The following is a 22309-nucleotide window of genomic DNA, read 5'->3' on the forward strand; positions in this document are numbered from 1 at the left end:
ATCCCTTTAGAGATAGGAATGTCGCTGAATTCCCTTCCAAAATCCTCAGAAAGAGAAGAAAGCTGGGTACTTCTGTCCAGTAAAAAGCGATGGCTGTGGAGGTCCTCTGCGGACCAACTCTGTGTTTGCAATAAAAAGGAAATGATGGGGTATAATACAGGATTCTAGGACAATATCCCTCGGACAATATCCCCCACGGACAATATCCCTCCGGACAATATCCCCCCCGGACAATATCCCCCCCTGGAAAACACCCCCCCGGACAATATCCTCCCTGGACAATATCCCCCCTCTAACCCTAACCCTCTAACCCTAACCCTATGTCCAGGGGGATGTTTTCCGGTGGGATATTGTCCCGGGGGGATATTGTCCCGGGGGGATGTTGTCCCGGGGGGATGTTGTCCCAGGGGATATTGCCCGGGGGGGTAATGTCCGGGGGGATATTGTCCGGGGGGGATATTGTCCTGATACCATAATACAGAGGGAGAATCCGTAATGGTTTGTTAGCTTTATATCTTTACATGAGTAAATGACATAAGGGCACAGAGGTCTTCACTCTGTTGAAGGCAAGATCTAAGAGGTATTCAGTCCATTGGAGATGGGATCTAAAAGGTCTTCATTCCATTGGAAGTGGGACCTAACAAGTCTTCACTCTGCTAGGGGAAGGATCTAAGAGGTCTTCACTCTGTTGGGGGGTGGGATCTAAAAAGGGTTCACTCCATTGGAGGAGGGATGTAATAGATCTTCACACCGTTGGAAGTGGAAACTAGGAAGTCTTCACTCCATTGGAGGTGGGATCTAAGAGCTCCTTACTAAAATAGAAATAGGATCTAAGAGGTCTTCACTCCATCAGAGGTGGGATCTAACAAGTCTTCACTCAGTTGGAGCTGGGATCCAAGAGGTTTTCACTTCAATAGAGGTGAAATCTAAGAAGTCTTCACTCCCTTAGAGAATGGATCTAAGGGGTCCTTACATCATTGGAAGTGGGATCCAAGAGGTCTTTACTCAATTAGAAAGAGGATCTAAGAAGTCTTTACTCTGTCCGTGATGGATCTAAGAAGTCATCACTCCATTGGTGGTGATATCTAAGAAGTCTTCATTCAGTTGGAGGTAGAATCCAAGAGGTTTTCACTTCAACTGAGGTGAAAGCTAAGAAGTCTTGTCCCTTGGAGGTGGAGTCCTCACTCAATCAGAAATAGGATGGATATAAGAGGTCTTCACTCAGTTGGAGGTGGGATCTAGGAAGTCTTCACTCAGTTGGAGGTGGGATCTAGGAAGTCTTCACTCCATTGTAGGTGGGATGTAATAGATCTTCACACCGTTGGAGGTGGAATCTAAGAGTTCCTCACTAAAACAGAAATAGGATCTAAGAGGTCTTCACTCCATCGGAGGTGGGATCTAACAAGTCTTCACTCAGTTGGAGCTGGGATCCAAGAGCTTTTAACTTCAATAGAGGTGAAATCTAAGAAGTCTTAACTCCCTTAGAGAATGGATCTAAGAGGTCCTCACTTCATTGGAAGTGGGATCCAAGAGGTCTTTACTCAATTAGAAAGAGGATCTAAGAAGTCTTTACTCTGTCCGTGATGGATCTAAGAAGTCTTCACTCCATTGGTGGTGATATCTAAGAAGTCTTCACTCAGTTGGAGGTGGAATCCAAGAGGTTTTCACTTCAACTTAGGTGAAAGCTAAGAAGTCTTGTCCCTTGGAGGTGGAGTTCTAAGAGGTCCTCACTCAATCAGAAATAGGATATAAGAGGTCTTCACTCCGTAAGTAGTGGGATCTGGGAAGTCTTCACTCAGTTGGAGGTGGCATCTAGGAAGTCTTCACTCAGTTGGAGGTGGGATCTAACAAGTTTCTGACTTCATTGGAGGTGGGATCCAAGAGATCTTTACTCAATTAGAAATAGGATCTAAGAGGTCTTCACTCTGTCTGTGGTGGGATCTAAGAAGTTTTTACTCTGTTTACTCTGTTAGAAGTGCGATCCAAGAGGTCTTCACTCCATTGGAGATTGGATCTAAAAGGTCCTCACTCCATGGAAGGAGCGATCCAAGGTATCCTCACCCAGTTAGAAATAGGATCTAAAAGGTCTTCACTCCTTTGGAGGTGGTATCCGAGAGATCTTCACTTTTACACACCAGAGGTGAGATTCAAGAGATCTAAGTGTGTACCCTGCATCAATTCCTGTACACACAGGGCACCCTATGGGACACCAGTACTAATTGGCAGAGATGATTTTTAATGGTGACAACACCACAACGCAGAGGTTGTAGTCTGTGTGCTACAGCGCTGATGGAGACCACGATACAGTGAAATTATTGCAGGCCATACAGTTTTGTCTTCCTTGGAGAGAAAGGCAAAGTCATGGGTAATATCACCAGGTATTTAAATATGCAAAACTGCACCAAAATAATATTTCTTTAGTGTAGCATACTTTCTTTTTTAAAAGACTGGTGGCCTTGTAATTTTTTTTACATTTCGGTAGAGTTGTACTTTAATTGTATGTATATAGCGCCATCATATTCTATAGTATTTTGCTGTCGATTATACAGTATAGCGACACCTAAATACACCTAAACAATATTGGTATGTGTTATAAAAGTTTATAGTCTGTTAGTCAGTATGGATATTCCTCATTCTAATATTGAATATTGTGCTGCAGAAAAAAATCAGAGGAGAGACAGGACGGCTCCTAGAAGTATCATGAGGATAGAATGTGTTGGAGTAAGTAAGAGATTATTAGAAACAGTCTGTTATCCTCGTTCTCAATAATGCACTCCAACCGATTTAAGTTACTATCATGCCAGCAGATTCACTCATACAGACATGTAATCTCCATTAGAGGATGTCTGCAGGGTAATGTTCCTGAGTCCAATCTTCCAAACCTCAGACCCAGATGAGCCCTGGGGCTTAGACAAGCTGCTTCTTCAGTTTCATTATGAGCAAAGCCAATGACAGACAATTTCTACAACTGAAACTGATTTCTAAAATCAGAACAAGGCCGGCACACACCTTGTCTTTACCTCATTATGTTCTATAAAAAAAATAAATAAATGGGAAGGGAAACAGAATGGCGACCAATATAACTCTACCAAAATGTATTGAGTTACTAAAGGAGTAGAGAATGTTGACCTAGCTGAGCAAATAAGATTATAATGTGTTAATTTTCAAGCTGAAATGTATTTTTTTACTTATTTTATGTTTATTTAAACCCGTAGATTACCATTTCTAAATTTTTTTTTAAAAAAAGCAGCTCTTACCCACTCTGTGATCCATCACCATTCTTCTGGGTTGAATGACAGCCACCGTCATTAAGCTCACTTCCTGGAGTGTAGGACATCAAGGTCAAACCCCATGGGGAACAAAAAGTGGACCCTGTGTGTCACGTGACCAGCTTGAAAAATGTAAAGTATGAAAAAAAAAAAATACATACTGGGTGGCTTCCACATGAGTAGGGAAGACTAAAAAGATTTTCCTTGCATCTGATTTGTTGATTGGAGTGCACAGAGCTTCACTTTCTTTTTACAAATCTGGTTGACCATTCGATGTCCTCAATGAGTCTTATTAGGTATCCGGTGTGTGTGTGGTAGTGCTAGACCGATCTAAGGTTTAAACTTGGTGGATGTACTGGAGTCAGTTTTACTTCTGGGGGGTTGGTACCCAAGGAAGGTGCTGTGTAGGGGGACCTTGTTAAGGTCCTGGGCTGCCATCCCTCTGATGATTCAGAAAACACCCACTCTTTGGTGGGTATGGAGGGGCAACCAATACCAAAGTTTGCTACTCTCTGGTATTTATTTAAGAAGTTAATCGAAGATGTTATTTTCTTATATCACACTATGTTTGATGTGATTTTCCGTTTTACATTTGTATTTGAAACCCAATAAAAAAATTATTGATTGAAAAAAAAAGAAGTTAATCGAAGGTAGTAGCTCACAGATAATAGGTCAAGCCAAGGAATTTGAGGAAAACTGCCTCCCCCTTCCTCAGGTCTGTTGCATAAAGAAGGAGGTCCCCTAAGGGTTTGGGATTTTATCGGCACTCAGAAACTTGGAAAAATGTCTAAAAATATAATAGTTTATTGCATATACAAATATAAATGATAACAACGCATAATCACAAAAAATTGGGCAAACGGTTCCATAAAAAACACATAGTACAGATACAAAGATAGAGCAGTACAGATACCCAACACGTTTCAGAGCTTGCTGCTCCTTCTTCAGGGGTAATTTAGATAGATATACTGCAGATTAATTTCTATAATGAAACAGCATATGATGATATTAGAAGGAAATTCAACAAAAAAACATTCAAAATGTGACATATACATATTTGATCATAACTTCCAACATCCTTGTCGCCCTAACAGTGAAAAACCCCCAGTGAAGCTTTAACCTTAAGCTGCACAGGGTTTTTTTTTTTTTTTACTGTTAGGGCGACAAGGATGTGGAACTCTCTTCCACAAGTGGTGTTGTCAGTGGGGATTATTGTTATTTTTAAAAGACTCATGGACGTGCATCTTAAGGAACACAGGGATATGGGAAATAATTACCGACACCGACACACGTACACCTACCCAGGTTGAACTGGATGGACTAGTGTCTTTATTCAATCTTACCAACCATGTAACTATGTTGTCACGAAGCTCAGAGTACTCATGACCTTCTCCTCTCCACAGCTCCACTAGCTGAAGGCTCAGACAGGAAGGATGAAGAGCAGAATATCCGCACCCTTGTAAGTTCAAACAAGAACACGCGCCATGTGCCTCAACGTGCAGGAGCCTTAAGGAAACTCCGGCGCCAAAGACCACGTCTCTCTCACAAGGGGCCAATGCCCTTCTAGAAAAGGTAAGACTCGGAGACAGCTCTGTACTGCATTCTCCTACAACAAGCATAAAATAAATTCATGTATAATTCATAACAACATACATTGTCATGAAAAAGTCCTTCTACTAAGCCCAGGTAGTGTCCATGCCAACATTTCCCATCTTAAAAAATCAGTTCTAAGTTTATCTTTAAATGTAGATCAAGCTCGGGTTGTGGTGTCTGGGTGGGAATCTGCCAACATCCCTAATATAATAGTCATGGAAGAAAGGGGAAGAAAAACGTTATTTTTTTGGATGGTTTTCTGCCTTGAAAGTCCCAAACCCAGGGGAACCCCCTTTCTTCCATAAGTTTATTTTTAGCAAAAACTTTTTTTCTTATTCTGAATAGAGTAGGGGGAAAATCTCTCCAAAGTGAGGACAAATCAATTATGTCCACTTAGTGTGTAGCAAAGGCGTCTATCAGACCCCTTCAGACTAGGACACCCTACTTGCTGGAGCAGCACTAAAAGGGATCCTTTGGGGATCTTATACTTGGCTGTGTTTGCAGGGTATGCCTGCCCCATAACACCTCTGTCCTAATAAGGATGTATAATGCTTTTTTATATCCCAGTATATGGAATCCCCACACATTCCCTTCCTCCCGTTACCCTCTACCACCCTCATTTACTCTTCTTGTGAAGCCGTTGTCACCAGAACAGAAAGTGAAAGTAATTCTCTCAAAGGGAGCCCTGGATAGCATTGAAAACTCTACTGGGGTTCAGATCTTTCCCCACCCTGCACAAAACTAAGAAAAAAAAGTTCTAGCGTGATATTCACTGTAGATGACCTGGTCCGAGGTCCAAAGCATGGCAGCTGTGAAAAATCATGGGGCTCGGTGCAGCCTACCTGACCCTCTCTCTATCCTGAAGCTTTACGCTATACCCTGCAGCAGCTGGTGGGAGGAAGAGGAGAAAAAGCCGTCAACGCTGCTGGAGGGGCACATAGGGAAGCAGGGGGTAGGAGATTGTCTTTAGAATTGGTGCAGAGGGGGGCATTTACTAGAACAGATCCCCTGTAGTTCCCCCCTGCAGCAACTGAAAGCTGGTCAGGGGTTCAAAGCATAGTAGCTGTTAAAATCATGGGGCTCAGTGCAGCCTACCTGACCCTCCCTTCATCCTGACGCTTTCCGCTATACACTGCAGCAGCTGGTGGGAGGAAGAGGAGAAAAAGCCATCAACGCTGCTGGAGGGGCACATAGGGAAGCAGGAGGTAGGAGGTTATCTTTAGAATTGGTGCTGAGGGGGCATTTACTAGAACAGATCCCCTGTAGTTCTCCCCTGCAGCAACTGAAAGCTGGTCAGGGGTTCAAAGCATAGCAGCTGTTAAAAATCATGGGGCTCAGTGCAGCCTACCTGACCCTCCCTCCATCCTGACGCTTTCCCCTATACCTTGCAGCAGCTGGTGGGAGGAAGAGGAGAAAAGCCGTCAACACTGCTGGAGGGGCACATAGGTAGGCAGGGGGTAGGAGGTTATCTTTAGAATTGGTGGGGAGGGGGGCATTTACTAGAACAGATCCCCTGTAGTTCTCCCCTGCAGCAACTGAAAGCTGGTCAAGGGTTCAAAGCACGGCAGCTGTTAAAAATCATGGGGCTCAGTGCAGCCTACCTGACCCTCCCTTCATCCTAATGCTTTCCCCTATACCCTGCAGCAGCTGGTGGGAGGTAGAGGAGAAAAAGCCATTAACGCTGCTGGAGGGGCACATAGGGAAGCAGGGGGTAGGAGGTTATCTTTAAAATTGGTGCGAGGGTGGCATTTACAGGAACAGATCCCCTGTAGTTCCCCCCTGCAGCAACTGAAAGCTGGTCAGGGGTTCAAAGCATGGCAGCTGTCAAAAATCATGGGGCTCAGTGCAGCCTACCTGACCCTCCCTTCATCCTGACGCTTTCCCCTATACCCTGCAGCAGCTGGTGGGAGGAAGAGGAGAAAAAGCCATCAACGCTGCTGGAGGGGCACATAGGGAAGCAGGGGGTAGGAGGTTATCTTTAAAATTGGTGCGAGGGTGGCATTTACAGGAACAGATCCCCTGTAGTTCCCCCCTGCAGCAACTGAAAGCTGGTGGGAGGGAGAGAAGAGATAAAGCTGGCAGCACTGCAAGGAAGGGGGGGTGCATACAGGGGAGCCTAGGCATCAGGGTGTAAGGGGAATCTGATCATGGACAGAGGGGGGTGATCAGTGTGTAGAGGGGCAATTACAGGAACCAATTCCCTGTTTACCTCTCCCGGCAGCATTTGAAAGCCAGTGGGAGGGAGAGGAGAAGCCAGCTTTCAGCTGCCGCAGGGAGGGCCAAACAGGGAGCTGGTTCCTGTAATTTCCAACCCCCTCCCCCCTGCCGCACTGATATGATTTCTCTTGCTGACTGGGCCCCCCTGCTGAACTGATGGGGCCTGGGCCCTGTACAGGAGGTCTGGTGGTACCCCATAATCCATGGTCATGGTCCAAAGGACTGTAGATGAAAACCACTTCTAGTTACCTTCAATAGCATGTAATATAGGATGCAATTGCATAACCTAGAAATGTAATGAGGGAGCATGACAATATAGCTTGACTAGCAGTTGGTCAAGCAGAGGCTTCTATAGAGAAGGCAAATATCAAATACAGCAATATACTATTACAGCCATGGTATGTCTGCAGACGTGAAGCCAGAAGACTATAAAACATCTAAATTTAAACCCTTAAGTCTGTTTCATATCAAAGCTATCTCCTTTCTGTATGCAAAACATTTCTCCCGTGTCCTTATTAACCCTTTGTGATGTCTTTCCTTCCAGATGGTTTGCCAAGAGGCTTGCTCTTTTTTCCACTGAAATTATCTGGTTTGTTTGACTTTGGACCCCTTGGGTGAGACGAAAAAGGTTCCAAAAGGAAAAATCCTAACCTCCCGCCTCGTGCCTCTCGGATCTGTCTGCGTCTGGATGCCTTCCCGTCTGACAAAGCAAAGGATTTGGGGACACTACTTGGGAGAGGATTATCTGACCCTGTCCAGGATAGCACAAGTCTGGCTGCAGCTTAAATTGGCCTTTGTTCCCTCAGGAAAGCTTGTTTAATTACCACTGGATGAAGACTAAAAAAAACTACATTGTTTTTGCCCTAAGGCCTACTTTACCACTTTACTTGCCTTGCCTCGCCTTGCCATTGCTGATGTTGAGGAAATGGCATAGATTGCTCGAAATTATTGTCTGCAAAGCCAAGAACGTTCATTTTTGGTTGAATACGTTCATGCTACGATATTTCTTCCATATCCAATTCGACTGACTTATTGATAAAGCCCAAGTCTACCTGGTTGTCCTTCAACTTCGTCCCAATATGTTTCGTCCATCAGCTTTCTACTTAAACGTCTTTCAAACCAGATAACTGAACTTTCTTCAACTTTAATACGAGGACAAGAATGATCATCTAAGTTTCATTACCAATTTGTAAACATTTTCTAAAGGTTCTTTATTAACAAACCACCATTACCATTGGCCAGAGAAAGCAAAAGGCCTCAATGTTTGTACAAAATATCTAAATGTAGAGTCTCTCATAATAGCACTTTCTAAACTGGGTCATTTAATGAAAATCAAAAAAAAAAAAAGTATACAAAAACAGTATTGTCCCTTTTTCCTTCAGACTTTTTTCCCTTCTTTTAAAACAAATGGATTTTTATGTGTATATGTATATAGATGTGTATGTATCTCTGAAAAGAAAAAATTCTTATTTTTTTTAAATATTAATGGCTGTATTCTATTTATTTTGTGATATTTTAATTTAAAGCGATTGTTAGAGAATTGTGGTTCTTGGGCATTTGCATATTTTACTAAATATATACAAAAAGAAGTATACTGAAAAATGATTTCTTCTCGCATTATCCTCTGACCAAAAACATCTATAGTTCCTAAAAGATATGACTATCCCTAAATAAAATTACAATTCTGAAAATATTACTACAACTTTATATTTTTCAGAGAGAGTAGCACTGTGTTTGTTTTCTGTAATATCATCAGGAGTTTAACACATCATTATACATAAAAAAAAAAAAAATTAAAGTTGAATATTTCATTTTAAATTCCTTTCTGTTGGTATTTTCCCTCATCTGGGCAAACTGGGAATCAAGAATTTTAAGTAGACTTGGATTCAAAAAAGTGAATATTTGCTATGTTTTAGGGAACATTTAGAAATATTAATTGTGGCAAAATAGTACTCTAAAAAATCGACCATTTGTCTTGAATGCCCAGGTATAGCAGTGCATTTTCTATATCTGGGCATTTCTTTTTCTGTAGCCTTTCAGCTATATATTTGCAGCTTGAGATCATCTAAGAAAGCGGTCTCCAAACTGTGGCCCGGGGGCCAGATGTGGCCCTTTGCTAGCTTTTATCCAGCCCTTGGGGCAATATTCTATCCATTGGCACCAACAATAAGGCACAATTCCTTCTACTAACACCAATGACGGGGTAGAATTCATTCCACTGACACTAACAATGGGGCATAATGCCTTCCATTGATACCAACGATGGAGTACTATTTCTCCCACTGACACCAACAAAAGGACACTATTCCTCCCACTGACACCAACAATGGGGCACTATTCCTCCCACTGACACCAACAATGGGGCACTATTTCTCCCACTGACACCAACAATGGGGCACTATTCCTCGCACTGACACCAACAATGGGGCACTATTCCTCGCACTGACACCAACAATGGGGCACTATTCCTCCCACTGACACCAACAATGGGGCACTATTTCTCCCACTGACACCAACAATGGGACACTGTTCCTCGCACTGACACCAACAATGGGGCACTATTCCTCCCACTGACACCAACAATGGGGCACTATTTCTCCAACTGACACCAACAATGGGGCCCTATTCCTCGCACTGACACCAAAGATGGGGTAGAATTATTTCACTGACGCTAACAATGGGGCACAATGCCTTCCATTGATACCAATGATGGGGTACTATTTATCCCACTGACACCAACAATGGGGCACCATTTCTCTCACTAACATCAATGACGGGGTAGAATTAATTTCACTGACGACAACAATGGGGCAGAATTCCTTCCATAGATACCAATGATGTGGTACTATTTCTCCCACTGACACCAACAATGGGGCACTATTCCTCTCACTGACACCAACAATGGGGCACTATTCCTCTCACTAACACCAATGATGGGGTAGAATTATTTCCACTGACGCCAACAATGGGGCACAATGCCTTCCATTGATACCAATGATGGGGTACTATTTCTCCCACTGACACCAACAATGGGGCACCATTTCTCTCACTAACATCAATGATGGGGTAGAATTAATTTCACTGACGACAACAATGGGGCAGAATTCCTTCCATAGATACCAATGATGGGGTACTATTTCTCCCACTGACACCAACAATGGGGCACTATTCCTCTCACTGACACCAACAATGGGGCACTATTCCTCTCACTAACACCAATGATGGGGTAGAATTATTTCCACTGACACCAACAATGGGGCACAATGCCTTCCATTGATACCAATGATGGGGTACTATTTCTCCCACTGACACCAACAATGGGGCACAATGCCTTCCATAGATACCAATGATGGGGTACTATTTCTCCCACTGACACCAACAATGGGGCACTATTCCTCTCACTGACACCAACAATGGGGCACTATGCCTCTCACTAACACCAATGATGGGGTAGAATTAATTTCACTGACGCCAACAATGGGGCACAATGCCTTCCATTGATACCAATGATGGGGTACTATTTCTTCCACTGACACCAACAATGGGGCACTATTCCTCTCACTAACACCAATGACGGGGTAGAATTAATTCCACTGACACCAACAATGGGGCACAATGCCTTCCATTGATACCAACGATGGGGTACTATTTCTCCCACTGACACCAACAATGGGGCACTATTCCTCTCACTGACACCAACAATGGGGCACTATTCCTCTCACTAACACCAATGATGGGGTAGAATTATTTCCACTGACGCCAACAATTGGGCACAATGCCTTCCATTGATACCAATGATGGGGTACTATTTCTCCCACTGACACCAACAAAAGGGCACTATTCCTCCCACTGACACCAACAAAAGGGCACTATTCCTCCCACTGACACCAAAGATGGGCATTGTTTGCTCCCACTGGATGCCAGGACATTATCTTTTCCAACTAGCCCTAGTCCAACCCCCTAAAGTCTGAAGGACAGTAAACTGGCCCTTTGTTTAGAAAGTTTGGAGACCCCTGCTCTAAGGCCCTGCTGCCGCTGACTACTAGTCTCAGAAGATTTGGTGATGTCACTGATGTGCTGTTTTCTGTTCTCCTTGCTGGAAAAGAAGCTGTACCTGAGTACCTGTAGTGCAAGCATCTCCCTGCTTCTGCCTAATCCATTCTCTAAATCTGTGCTCCCTCCACCTCTCCTGATACTTCGTAAATTTTACTCCATCAGTCATCAGACCACCAGTCAACAGAAGAGCAGCTCTGAGATCAAGAAAGTCCTGCCCCTTTACCAAAATGGTCCTATCCACATAGACACAGTGCAGAACAAGGCATAGTAAAGCAGGCTATGCATGGATCAAAACTTGACAAGTTCGGCAGGGACCTGCTGAATTCTGATCCATGTAAGAGCAAGCTGGTTGTACACAAGGCAATATATCGATTTTCCCGAAACATCAGTGCCTTTGGCTGTAGCCAGCAACATTGGTCATTGTATTCTGATGTGGGGGAAGGCTGAACTACAGCGAGAGGGATTCCCACATCCACATCGAAATATGTGAATGGGAGGATCAAGGCATTTTCTTTTGGTTAAACGAAAAAAATACATAATGTATGGGCTGCTTAAGTCTGTATTGTGGGAAAGATCAGCTGCAGGCAGCCTACAGACAATACTGCTGAATTGCCCCCTCTCTTCTGCTGTCTTTTTTAGGAATGGTTCCCAGAGTTCAAATCCTATTTAAAGAGTAACGCCACTTGTGTGGAAAAAAAATAGCAAATAAATAAAAAATAATATAGCGTATATAACTACAAAACAAATCATATTGTAATTGAGAGTTGTTAAAAATGACCTTTCCTTTTCAATCTGCAGCTGCTGTAATTTTCTGAAAATGCAATGCAATATGGCCGCCTGGAGCTGTTCTGTACACAGAATGTATACTGACCACACCCCCAGAAACATCATTTCCTGCTTGTGTGATTGGCTCCCCAATTTCCCCAGAAGTCTGCACTAAGATACAAGTCAGATTTCTGGCATCCCCTGCAACATAAATGTCATTTTTGGTGAGATACTCCCAATAGGAACACATCTAAAGGGATGCAGGCCCAGCAGATTTCCTCATTAGTGCTCTGCAGCTGCCACAGCTGACAGATAATTATGAAACCGATCCCATTAGACCCACTCAGCACAGAGGAACAAACAATGATTTCTTCAGAATAATAAAAGGTAGGAATCTGCAACAAAGTGTGTTATGATCCTTGTAATGTAGATAAATCCCCCAGAGGGGAATGTTTTTTTTTCTCAGCAAAAGTGGAGTTACGCTTTAAACAAAATATTTGGTTAATATCTTTCTTTCATCTCTTTTTATTAAGTTTTTTATAGCCAACAAGTCATACAAACATAAAAAAAAAAAAAAAAAAACAAGAATAATCACAGTATCAAAATCTATGCTCTATAATAATAATATTAACCACTTGCCGACCAGTCACTGGGACTGTACTGCGGCAAAGTGGCTCGATTCCATCCAGCGACGTAGGTCTACGTCGCTGGACTCCTCCCCTTGTGGGCGGCACTCGCGCGCCGCCGGAGGCTCGCTCCCGCTGTTTTCAGTCACAGCGGGAGTCGGGCCAGGGGAGGAGCGGCGGCAATCGCTGCTGATCTTCCCCGATCGTCGGGGAATCGAGTTTGGAGATCCGCCCACTTGTGTAAACAAAGCGGGCAGATCTCCTCTGTGACAGACAGGGTCAGATTGCAGGATTCAGCATAGCTGAACCTGCGATCTGTGCCTGTGTCACACAGTCCCCTCCCCCCACACATGTTAGTAAGCACCAGGCATACATTAACCCCTCCCTCTCCAATAAAATTAACCCCTTCCCTGCCAGTGTCATTTTTTACAGTAACAGTGCATATGTATAGCACTGATTACTGTAGTAATGTCACTGGTACCCCCAGAAGTGTCAAAAATGTCAGTCAAGGGTCCGACCTGTCCGCCGCAATGTCGCAGTCCCGCAAAAAAATCGCAGATCGCCGCCATTACTCATTAAAAAAGAAAACCACCAAAAATGACAGAAATCTTTCCCTTTGTTAGTAAACGCAATAACTTTTGCGCAAATCAATCAAAATACGCTTATTGTGATTTTTTTTACCAAACATAGGTAGCAGAAAACAAATTGGCCAAAAATTTAAGAAAAAGTTTGATTTTTACATTTTTTTTAGGGGGATTTCATATAAAAAAATTTGAAAAATATTATTTTTTCAAAATTTACGCTCTTTTTTTGTTTATAGCGCAAAAAGTAAAAATCGCACAGGTGATCAAATACCACCAAAAGAAAGCTCTGTTTGTGGGGAAAAAAAGGACGTAAATTTCGTTTCAGTACAGCATCGCACGACCGCGCAATTGTCAGTTAAAGTCGCACAGTGCCGAATCGCAAAAAGTGGACGTAAGACAGCAAAATCCTCCGGTGGTAAAGTGGTTAATATGAAGAAAAAAAAAAAAAATCAAATTGATGATTAGTGATAGATATGGAAATAGAACTAGAAGTTATGGAGGCAATCAGGACTTTTATGGTACCCCTTGTACAGATGATACACTCACAGATTAAATATGAAAATGTTTTATTACAAAAAAAGCAAGTGAAAACACTTCTATATACAAATATAGATAAACGTATGGTTTAAAAACACAGAAAAAACTCCTTCAAAGAGATTAGGTCATTAGAAGAAATGCCCCTCTAAAACAAGGGGGGGGGGGGGGGACTACATTCATTGTTACACCAGTATTTCTCAACATGTTTCGCGGAGTAACCGCTTCTTCAGAAACCTGAGAAGAAGTTGTGATGGATTAGGTTTATTTTTCTCTCTCTATTTTTGTACATGTAAATATGCTTTTTTAATCCTTACTCAAAATGGCCGCTAGCAGTTCCCCCTCCCATCGAGTGAAGCTTGTGTAACTTAGATGGCGCCTCCATCCAGGACTACGCCCAAGATGATGACACCAAGATCCTGGAGGAAGGTTATCTTACATGGATATGACCAATCAGAAGCTACAAGCAACCAGATAACGCTCTGCTTATGACATACTTGCCCACGACACTAGCCGCTCGCCTATATAACCCCACGTATACAGTAGCAATAAAGGAAGTATCACTTACCTGAACACGTTTCAGTGTGGTTCTTCTCGTCCATGCACTAGATTATATAGGCCAAACCAGGAAGGGGGCAGATACTCACCAGATGCATGCACTGGATTATATAGGCCAAACCAGGAAGGGGGCAGATACTCACCAGATGCATGCACTGGATTATATAGGCCAAACCAGGAAGGGGACAGATACTCACCAGATGCATGCACCGGATTATATAGGCCAAACCAGGAAGGGGACAGATACTCACCAGATGCATGCACCGGATTATATAGGCCAAACCAGGAAGGGGGCAGATACTCATCAGACGATTGGTCTGATCCAAAACAAAGTGAGGATCTATAAATGAACAGAAATACATAATAACATACAAATGATATACAACTGGGTCACATATAAGGCCATATGTACGCATATAACTATGCATGCACATTGGATCACATATACTCTAGGCAGTATAAAGCTTCACATTAAACAGAATATAGAAATTAGCCTCGTATGGTGCATCGGCCATCCCCCAACCAGGTAAAGACAGAAAGGCCCCATATCTCTTGTAGCCCACCTCTGAGAAGGGCAAAGGCACAAATAATAAATGATAAGTAAACTATCTTTCTTTTTTGATAATATGAACTTTCATTTGGATCATTTGAACCTGTGGTTGGCTTTGTAGGTCAGATCCTCATAATGGATCATCGGCATACAGGGTCCTTTTGCAACAGATTTCAAATCCCCGCTTGGCCCATAGCTTATAGATGAGCCATGCCGTCATGACTTTGGTACTTTTATTTGGATTTGGGGAAGATAAGGAAACAGGGCCGTAGTAATGCACTCTCCCCTTTATGGGAAGTGAACTGTTGAAGAGGTCCAAAAGAACTCTTTACCTGTACACAAGAGAATTGACTGATGCAAATGGGCAAATTAGCAAGCCAATGCCATTTAAAAGAATGACCCATTGCACTACCATTTGATACATTTAGGGTCAAAGAAGGACTCAAATCCTAATAATGTTTTTACAAGCTGAGCTTTAGGCAAGGAATCTAAGCCAGCCTTTCTCAAATTTTTTAACATGGAGGAACCCTTGGAATACTTTTTTTTTTGGGGTTCAAGGAACCACTGCTAATGATTATTACATTTACAGCTCACAGTACATTAGTGTAATGATCATTGGGAAGAATGCCCCTTACACTTGTGGCCATTGGGAAGAATTACCCCCTTAACCACTTAAGCCCCGGAAGATTTTACCCCCTTCCTGAACAGGGCTTTTTTTGCGATTCGGCACTGCGTGACTTTAACGGACAATTGCGCGGTCGTGTGACGCTGTATCTAAACTAATTTGACGTCCTTTTTTCCCACAAACAGAGCTTTCTTTTGGTAGTATTTGATCACCTGTGCGATTTTTACTTTTTGCGCTATAAACAAAATAAATAAATTTTGCAAAAATAACAATATTTTTCACATTTTTTTTATATGAAATTCCCCAAAAAAAATGTAAAAATCAAAATTTTTTAACATTTTTGGCCAATTTGTTTTCTGCTACATATGTTTGGTAAAAAAAATTGCAAAAAGCGTATTTTGATTGGTTTGCGCAAAAGTTATTGCGTTTACTAACTAAGGGAAAGATTTTTGTCATTGTTGGTGTTTTTTTTTAACGCGTAATGGCGGCGATCTGCAATTTTTTTTGCGGTACTGCGACATTGCGGCGGACAGATCGGACCCTTGACTGACATTTTTGACACTTTTGGGGTTACCAGTGACATTACTGCAGTAATCAGTGCTATACATATGCACTGTTACTGCAAAATGACACTGGCAGGGAAGGGGTTAACTTTATTGGGGAAGGAGGGGTTAAGTGTGTCCCTAAGGGCGTGCTTCTTACTGTGATTGGACATGGCTACTGGTGTAGGAACAGTGATCAACGGTCCTACATAGTACAACCGTATGATCACCATTCCTACACAGGGGAGAATGACAGGCGGCTTGTTTACATTAGCCGCCTGACTTTCTCCCTTCACGGCGGACGATCGCGAGTGACCGGCGGACATCGGGTGCGCCGGTCACACGCACGGACTTCCCAGGGAACGAGCCGGGGCTCTGCGGGCGCGCGCTCGCCCGCTATTGTCTCACAAGGAAGTGACAGGCTAGTGACGTACCGGTACGTCCCTTTGCCTGGCCGGGGCTGATATGTACTTGCGGCGGTCGGCAACCGGTTAAAGATAGCTAAAAAGATCAATGGTGTTAGTAGAAACTTATCTGAGAGGCATAAATTACTAATTGCTCAAGGAACCACTAGCAACCTCTGAAGGAACCCTAGGGTTCCATAGAACCCTGGTTGAAAAACCCTGATCTAAGCACACAGTTGAAATGCATACCCTAATTGGGGGATGTGTTACCTGCTAAAGGATTTGGCATCCATTAAGTTCTCAAATTTACACAGCCTTACCAGAGAGCAGCGCTGGTGACCTGACTTTTCTCCACTGCAGTTTAAAAATACAGCAAGGTCAGCTTCCCACCCCCACCCTAGGTATAGATTGTAAAGGAGCAATAGACTATTGGTCCTTTTCCTCTGCTCACTCTGATTTCTCCTTCTGTCAGCAGGTTTCTTTTCACATATATGCATGTAGCACACCTAATATTTTGCTTTGGCCTGTTAAGTGTTTCACAGACTGCTGGTCTGATTATTTCTTCCTGCATCCTAGAGGGTTCTGGAATCACATTGTGAGGAAAGATAGAAGGGCAGTCTTAATATTTATGGGGACCCAGCCAATCCCTGGGGAGGTGTTCCCAGTAGGTGGTTGATGAACCCATACATGGTCTGAAGCCTGGAGAAGGAATTGAGAAGGACAGTCTTAATATTTATGGGGACCCAGCCAATCCATGGGGAGATGTTCCCAGTAGGTGGTTGATGAACCCCTACATGGTCTGCAGCCTGGTGAAGGAGTTGAGTTGGTCCTGGGTTCAGTCCTGCAGGAGGAGCCCTGCCTAATGGGCCCCTGCCCCTAGGGCAGTTCACTGGAACGCTGCTGGATGTTAATTGAGGTCCCAGCTGTAACATAGCTGGGGGAAAGGGGCCTAATTCAAAGGTTCTAGTCTGTGATTTTGGTCTGCAGAGCTTGCTGAAGAGTGCCCAGTGAAAGTTGAAGGAGGGTGTCCCGCTGTCCTGTGATGTTGTGAGCTTTGTTTCTCCCTCACTGAAGAGTGGCCAGTGGGTATCCCAAGGAGGCAACCGATGATCCTGTGGCATTGTGAGTACTGACCTCAAATCTGAGTCCTATTGACTGTGTGCTGGTTTTCTTTTCTTCAGAGGGCTCTAGTAATTGGTCTCCAAACTGTGGCCTGAGGGCCAGACATGGCTCTTAGCTTGCCTTGGGCTCCAACAACAGGGCACCATTCCTTCCATTGACACCAATGATTGGGCACTATTTCTGCCCAGTGGGTATCAGAAGGAGGCAACTGATGATCCTGTGGCATTGTGAGTCCTTTTGACTGTGTGATGGTTTTCTTTTCTTCAGAGGGCTCTAGTGATTGGTCTCCAAACTGTGGCATGAGGGCCAGACGTGGCTCTTAGCTTGCCTTGGGCTCCAAAAACAGGGCATCATTCCTTCGATTGGCGCCAATGATGGGGCACTATTTCTTCCCTCGATATCTGCAATTTGCACTATTCCCTTCTCCTAATATAAGGGACTATTCCTCAGGCTGACATCATCAATGGAGCACCATTGACACCAATCATAGGGCACTAATCCTTTCCCTAATACCAACAATTTGCACTATTCCTCCCACTGACACCAATGATAAAGCATTGTATACCCCCATTGATGCCAAAGCATTTTCTGCACACACTGATCACTTTTCGGCCCCCAAAGAGTCGGAAGGACAGTAAACTGGCCCTTTGTTTGGAAAGTTTGGAGACCCCTGCTTTAGAACATGGAAGAAAAGTTACTGGCAGGATCAACCAGGTACTTCAGGTGGAAGTAGATGAAAATAATAGAGGCTATGATTTATAAAATACACTTTAAATCTGTGTGATTATTCCCTGTATAATCTGATCCCCCTGGCCCGTGATATTTGGTGATGATTGCAATTACTGTCCATGCTATTCACAGTTTTCTTTTTATCCTTGTACCTGGCGCTTCCTAAAAGGTCACTAGGAACAGAAACCGTATTCTTAGAAGTACTCGAAAATAGTAAAGCGCAATTCCTCCATTACTGTCCGCAGTCATCAACACCGCCGTCAGCTCACATTACCGGTTGGTACAAGGTGAAATCCAAACCAATAATGGCAGAACGTCAAACTGGCAGAAGTGTAATAAATCATAGATTGGACATACTATACACACTCATAGCAGGCAACAGCTAACACTACGCACAGCTAAACCCATAATTCCTCTCTATACAATAAATAGATGAGATGGTGGTTTGTTGCTACTGAGGTTTTGGAAGGAGCCAATTGGGCAGTGGCGGCTAAAGCATTGGGGGCGCTGGGGCACCGCGCCCCCTATCCATGCGTCCGGCCCAATAATCTACATGCAGGGCACCGGACGCATGGAGTTCAATGGGGCTTTTTTTTCTTTTTAGCATGTGATAGGAGCCAGAGGCTCTAATAGAAAAAAAAAGGGTGGGCTCGGGGTGCAGAGCACTGCGCCCCGAGCCCACCCGGTTGTGTGACAATAGCAAATGAGTATTAGCTATTGTCACAGGGATCCTCCTCCTGGCCAATCAGGAAGCGGGTCTGAGACCCATTTCCCGATTGGCCAAAAGGAGAAGCCATGCCATTGGCCATGGAGGAAGGAGACACAGAAGACAGGGGGAAGAAGCCGAAGCATGTAAACAACATGAAAGCATGGATCCATCCTGCCTTGAATCAATGGTTCAGGCTGGTGGTGTAATGATGTGGGGGATATGTTCTTGGTACACTTTGGGCCCCTTAATACCAATTGAACATCGTTTAAATGCCACAGCCTACCCGAGTATTGTTGCTGACCATGTCCATCCCTTTATGACTACAGTGTCCCCATCTTCTGATGGCTCCTTCCAGCAGGATAATGCACTAGCATGAGGTCACTGTACTCCAATGGCCTCCACACTCACCAGACCTTAATCCAATGGAGCACCTTTGGGATGTTGTGGAAGATTGGCATCATGGATGTGCAGCTGACAAATCTGCAGCAACTGCATGACACTATCATGTCACTATGGATTCAAATCTCTGAGGAATGTTTTCCACACCTTTTTGATTCTATGCCATGAAGAATTAAAGTAAAAGGGGGTCCAACCCGGTACCAGCAAGGTGTACCTAATAAAGTGGCCAGTGAGTGTATACTACTCTCAGCAACCAGATTTCAACCAATATGCTTTTATACACTATATTACCAAAAGTATTGGGACGCCTGCCTTTACATGCACATGAACTTCAATGGCATTGCAGTTTTAGTCCATAGGGTTCAATATAGATTTGGCCCACCCTTTGCATCTATAAAAGCTTCAAATCTTCTGGGAAGGCTGTCCACAAGGTTTAGGAGTGTCTATGGGAATATTTGACCATTCTTCCAGAAGCGCATTTGCGAGGTCAGGTGTTGGACGAGAAGGCCTGACTCACAGTCTCCACTCTAATTCATCCCAAAGGTGTTCTATCGGGTTGAGGTCGGGACTCTGTGCAGACCAGTCAAGTTCTTAAACCCCAAACTCGCTCATCCATATCTTTACGGACCTTGCTTTCATCCCTGGTCCAAATCCTTTGGTGGAGGGGGGATTATGGTGTGCGGTTGTTTTTCAGTGGTTGGACTTGGTTGGCCCTTTAGTTCCAGTGAAGGGAACTCTCAAGGCGTCAGCATACCAAGACATTTTGGACAATTTCATGCTCCCAACTTTGTGGAAACAGTTTGGGGATGACCCTTTCCTGTTCCAACATGACTGCGCACCAGTGCACAAAGCAAGGTCCATAAAGACATGGATGAGCGAGTTTGGGGTGGAGGAACTTGACTGGCCTGCACCGAGTCCTGACCTCAACCCAATAGAACAAACTTTGGGATGAGTTAGAGCAGAGATTACGAGCCAGGCCTTCAAGTTCTCATCCACATCAGTGCCCGACCTCACAAATTCACTTCTGGAAGAATGGTCAAACATTCCCATAGACACACTCCTAAACCTTGTGGACAGCCTTCCCAGAAGAGTTGAAGCTGTTATAGCTGCAAAGGTTGGGCCAACTCAATATTGAACCCTACGGACTAAGACTGGGATGCCATTAAAGTTCATGTGGGTGTAAATGCAGGCATCACAATGATTTTGGTAATATAGTGTATACTGTATGTCAAAAAGGGAGTCTGAATGCTCTTTGGAACCTGAGGACTTGGACTGGGATGCATGCATTGATAATCTAAAGAAATGCACAAGATCTCTTAATATCAGAGAAACTGCTGTCAAACTCTTTACTAGGTGGTACCGGACTCCTGTTAGAATCCATACATTTTTCTCCACTGTGCTTCCCTTATACTTTAGAGGTTGTCAGGCCCTTGGGTCACTTCTCTATGTGTTCTGGGAGTGCTCCCATGTTGTTCAAATTTGGAGAAGACTGTCTACTTTTGCCTCTACAATCACAGGTGTTCAGTTTTCTCTTGCCCTCACTGATTGCCTCATTTTCTCCCATTGTGGAGGTTACCACTCTGCAGATGAGATTAATCCACACAATCAGTGTAGCCATCCATTGGGTGGTTGCTATACATTGAAGAACTCCCTTAGTTCCACTCTCCCAAATTAAACTCAGAGTGGATTCCATTAACCAATTCAGCTCCGGAAGGTTTACCCCCCTTCATGACCAGGCCACCACACTGGACCTCATGCAACTTGGATTCTGTGTCTTTCCTCTCTTCCTCGAGACTCTGGCACCTTGCTTTCTGAATACAATGCTACATTTCCACCGTCCATGATGATTTGGGGGGCCATGTCATCTGCTGGTTTTGGTCCACTGTGTTTTATCAAGTCCAAAGTCAGCGCAGCCCTCTACCAGGAAATTCTGGAGCACTTCATGCTTTCCTCTGCTGACCCGCTTTATGGAGATGCTGATTTCATTTTCCAGCAGTACTTGGCACCTCCCACACTGCCAAAAGTACCAATACCTGGTTTAATGATCATGGCTTGATTGGCCAGCAAACTCTCCTGACCTAAACCCCATAGAGAAGCTGTGGGGCATTGTCAAGAGGAATATGAGAGACATCAGACCCAACAATGCAGATGAGCTGAAGCAACCTGGGCTTAGTCCGGGGACAGTGTCCTTAGTCTGGGACTATCCCCGGGAACCGGGGACGTCTGGTCACCCTAGCCTACACACCAAAAGATTAGTTCAGTCCTTGTCATTTTGCCACTTAAATTCAACCAATGATCCCCGGCACTATTATTGGTGAAATGTGTTGTAAATCACAAAACAAAGACACGAGTTCACTGCAGAGATTTCATTTCATAATTCAAAACACATACTGCACACATTCCATTAGATGGTATCAGAATTTCTTTTCACATCTGATTGACAAGATCACTCCACACACTACAATTTTTCATATGGTAGGCTCATTATCCGGGACCATTGTCACTACTGATGCCAGTACTTGGTTCCCAATAAATGGGTCTTTAATCTGAAGATCTTGTCCATATCACTCAGGTACGGGGCCACCCTCAGCTGAGTCTGTTTGCATCACCATCCATTCACAAGGTGCCTCTCTTCCTACCCTCACCTGTTGGCAAAGGAAGTGGATGCCCTCACTCACCCAAGAAATCATCACCTAACAGAAGCCTTTCCACTATTGCTTTTGGTCCTGAAGTTCCAGGGGAGACTGTTGTCCGAGAGTCTCACTATGACAGCAAGCATGCCAATTGGCCTGCAGGCCTTGGGTTTACCCTAGCCGTGGAATCTAGGCAGGACCAGGCACTTCAGCTACCAGTGTTTCCACAACACCTGTCCCATGATGGCCTGTAAATGGACTGGGAAGGATTGGAGGACTTGGGCCGTCTTCTAGAAGTGATTAAATCCTGACAAGGTTCCAGAAAAGACCTTAACAAATCTATTTACTCCAAAGTCTGGAACAGGTTCAAGGCCTGAGCAGAATTTTGATCCTT

General features: G+C 43.9%; 1 protein-coding gene across 1 annotated transcript in view; it reads left to right on the forward strand.

Annotated features, from left to right (window-relative positions):
* Positions 1–8152, forward strand: part of APLN (apelin) — a 52460-nt gene extending 44308 nt beyond the window's left edge. Inside the window, exons 2-3 of the mRNA XM_082262509.1 lie at positions 4673–4841; positions 7624–8152. Of these exons, the coding sequence (XP_082118635.1) occupies positions 4673–4836 (164 nt within the window). The 3' untranslated portion in view covers positions 4837–4841; positions 7624–8152. The remainder of the gene's footprint in view (positions 1–4672; positions 4842–7623) is intronic.
* Positions 8153–22309: the final 14157 nt, after the last annotated feature.

The sequence above is a fragment of the Pelophylax lessonae genome, assembly GCF_965119305.1.
Source record: "Pelophylax lessonae genome assembly, chromosome: 7".
In the NCBI taxonomy this organism is placed as follows: Eukaryota; Metazoa; Chordata; class Amphibia; order Anura; family Ranidae; genus Pelophylax; species Pelophylax lessonae.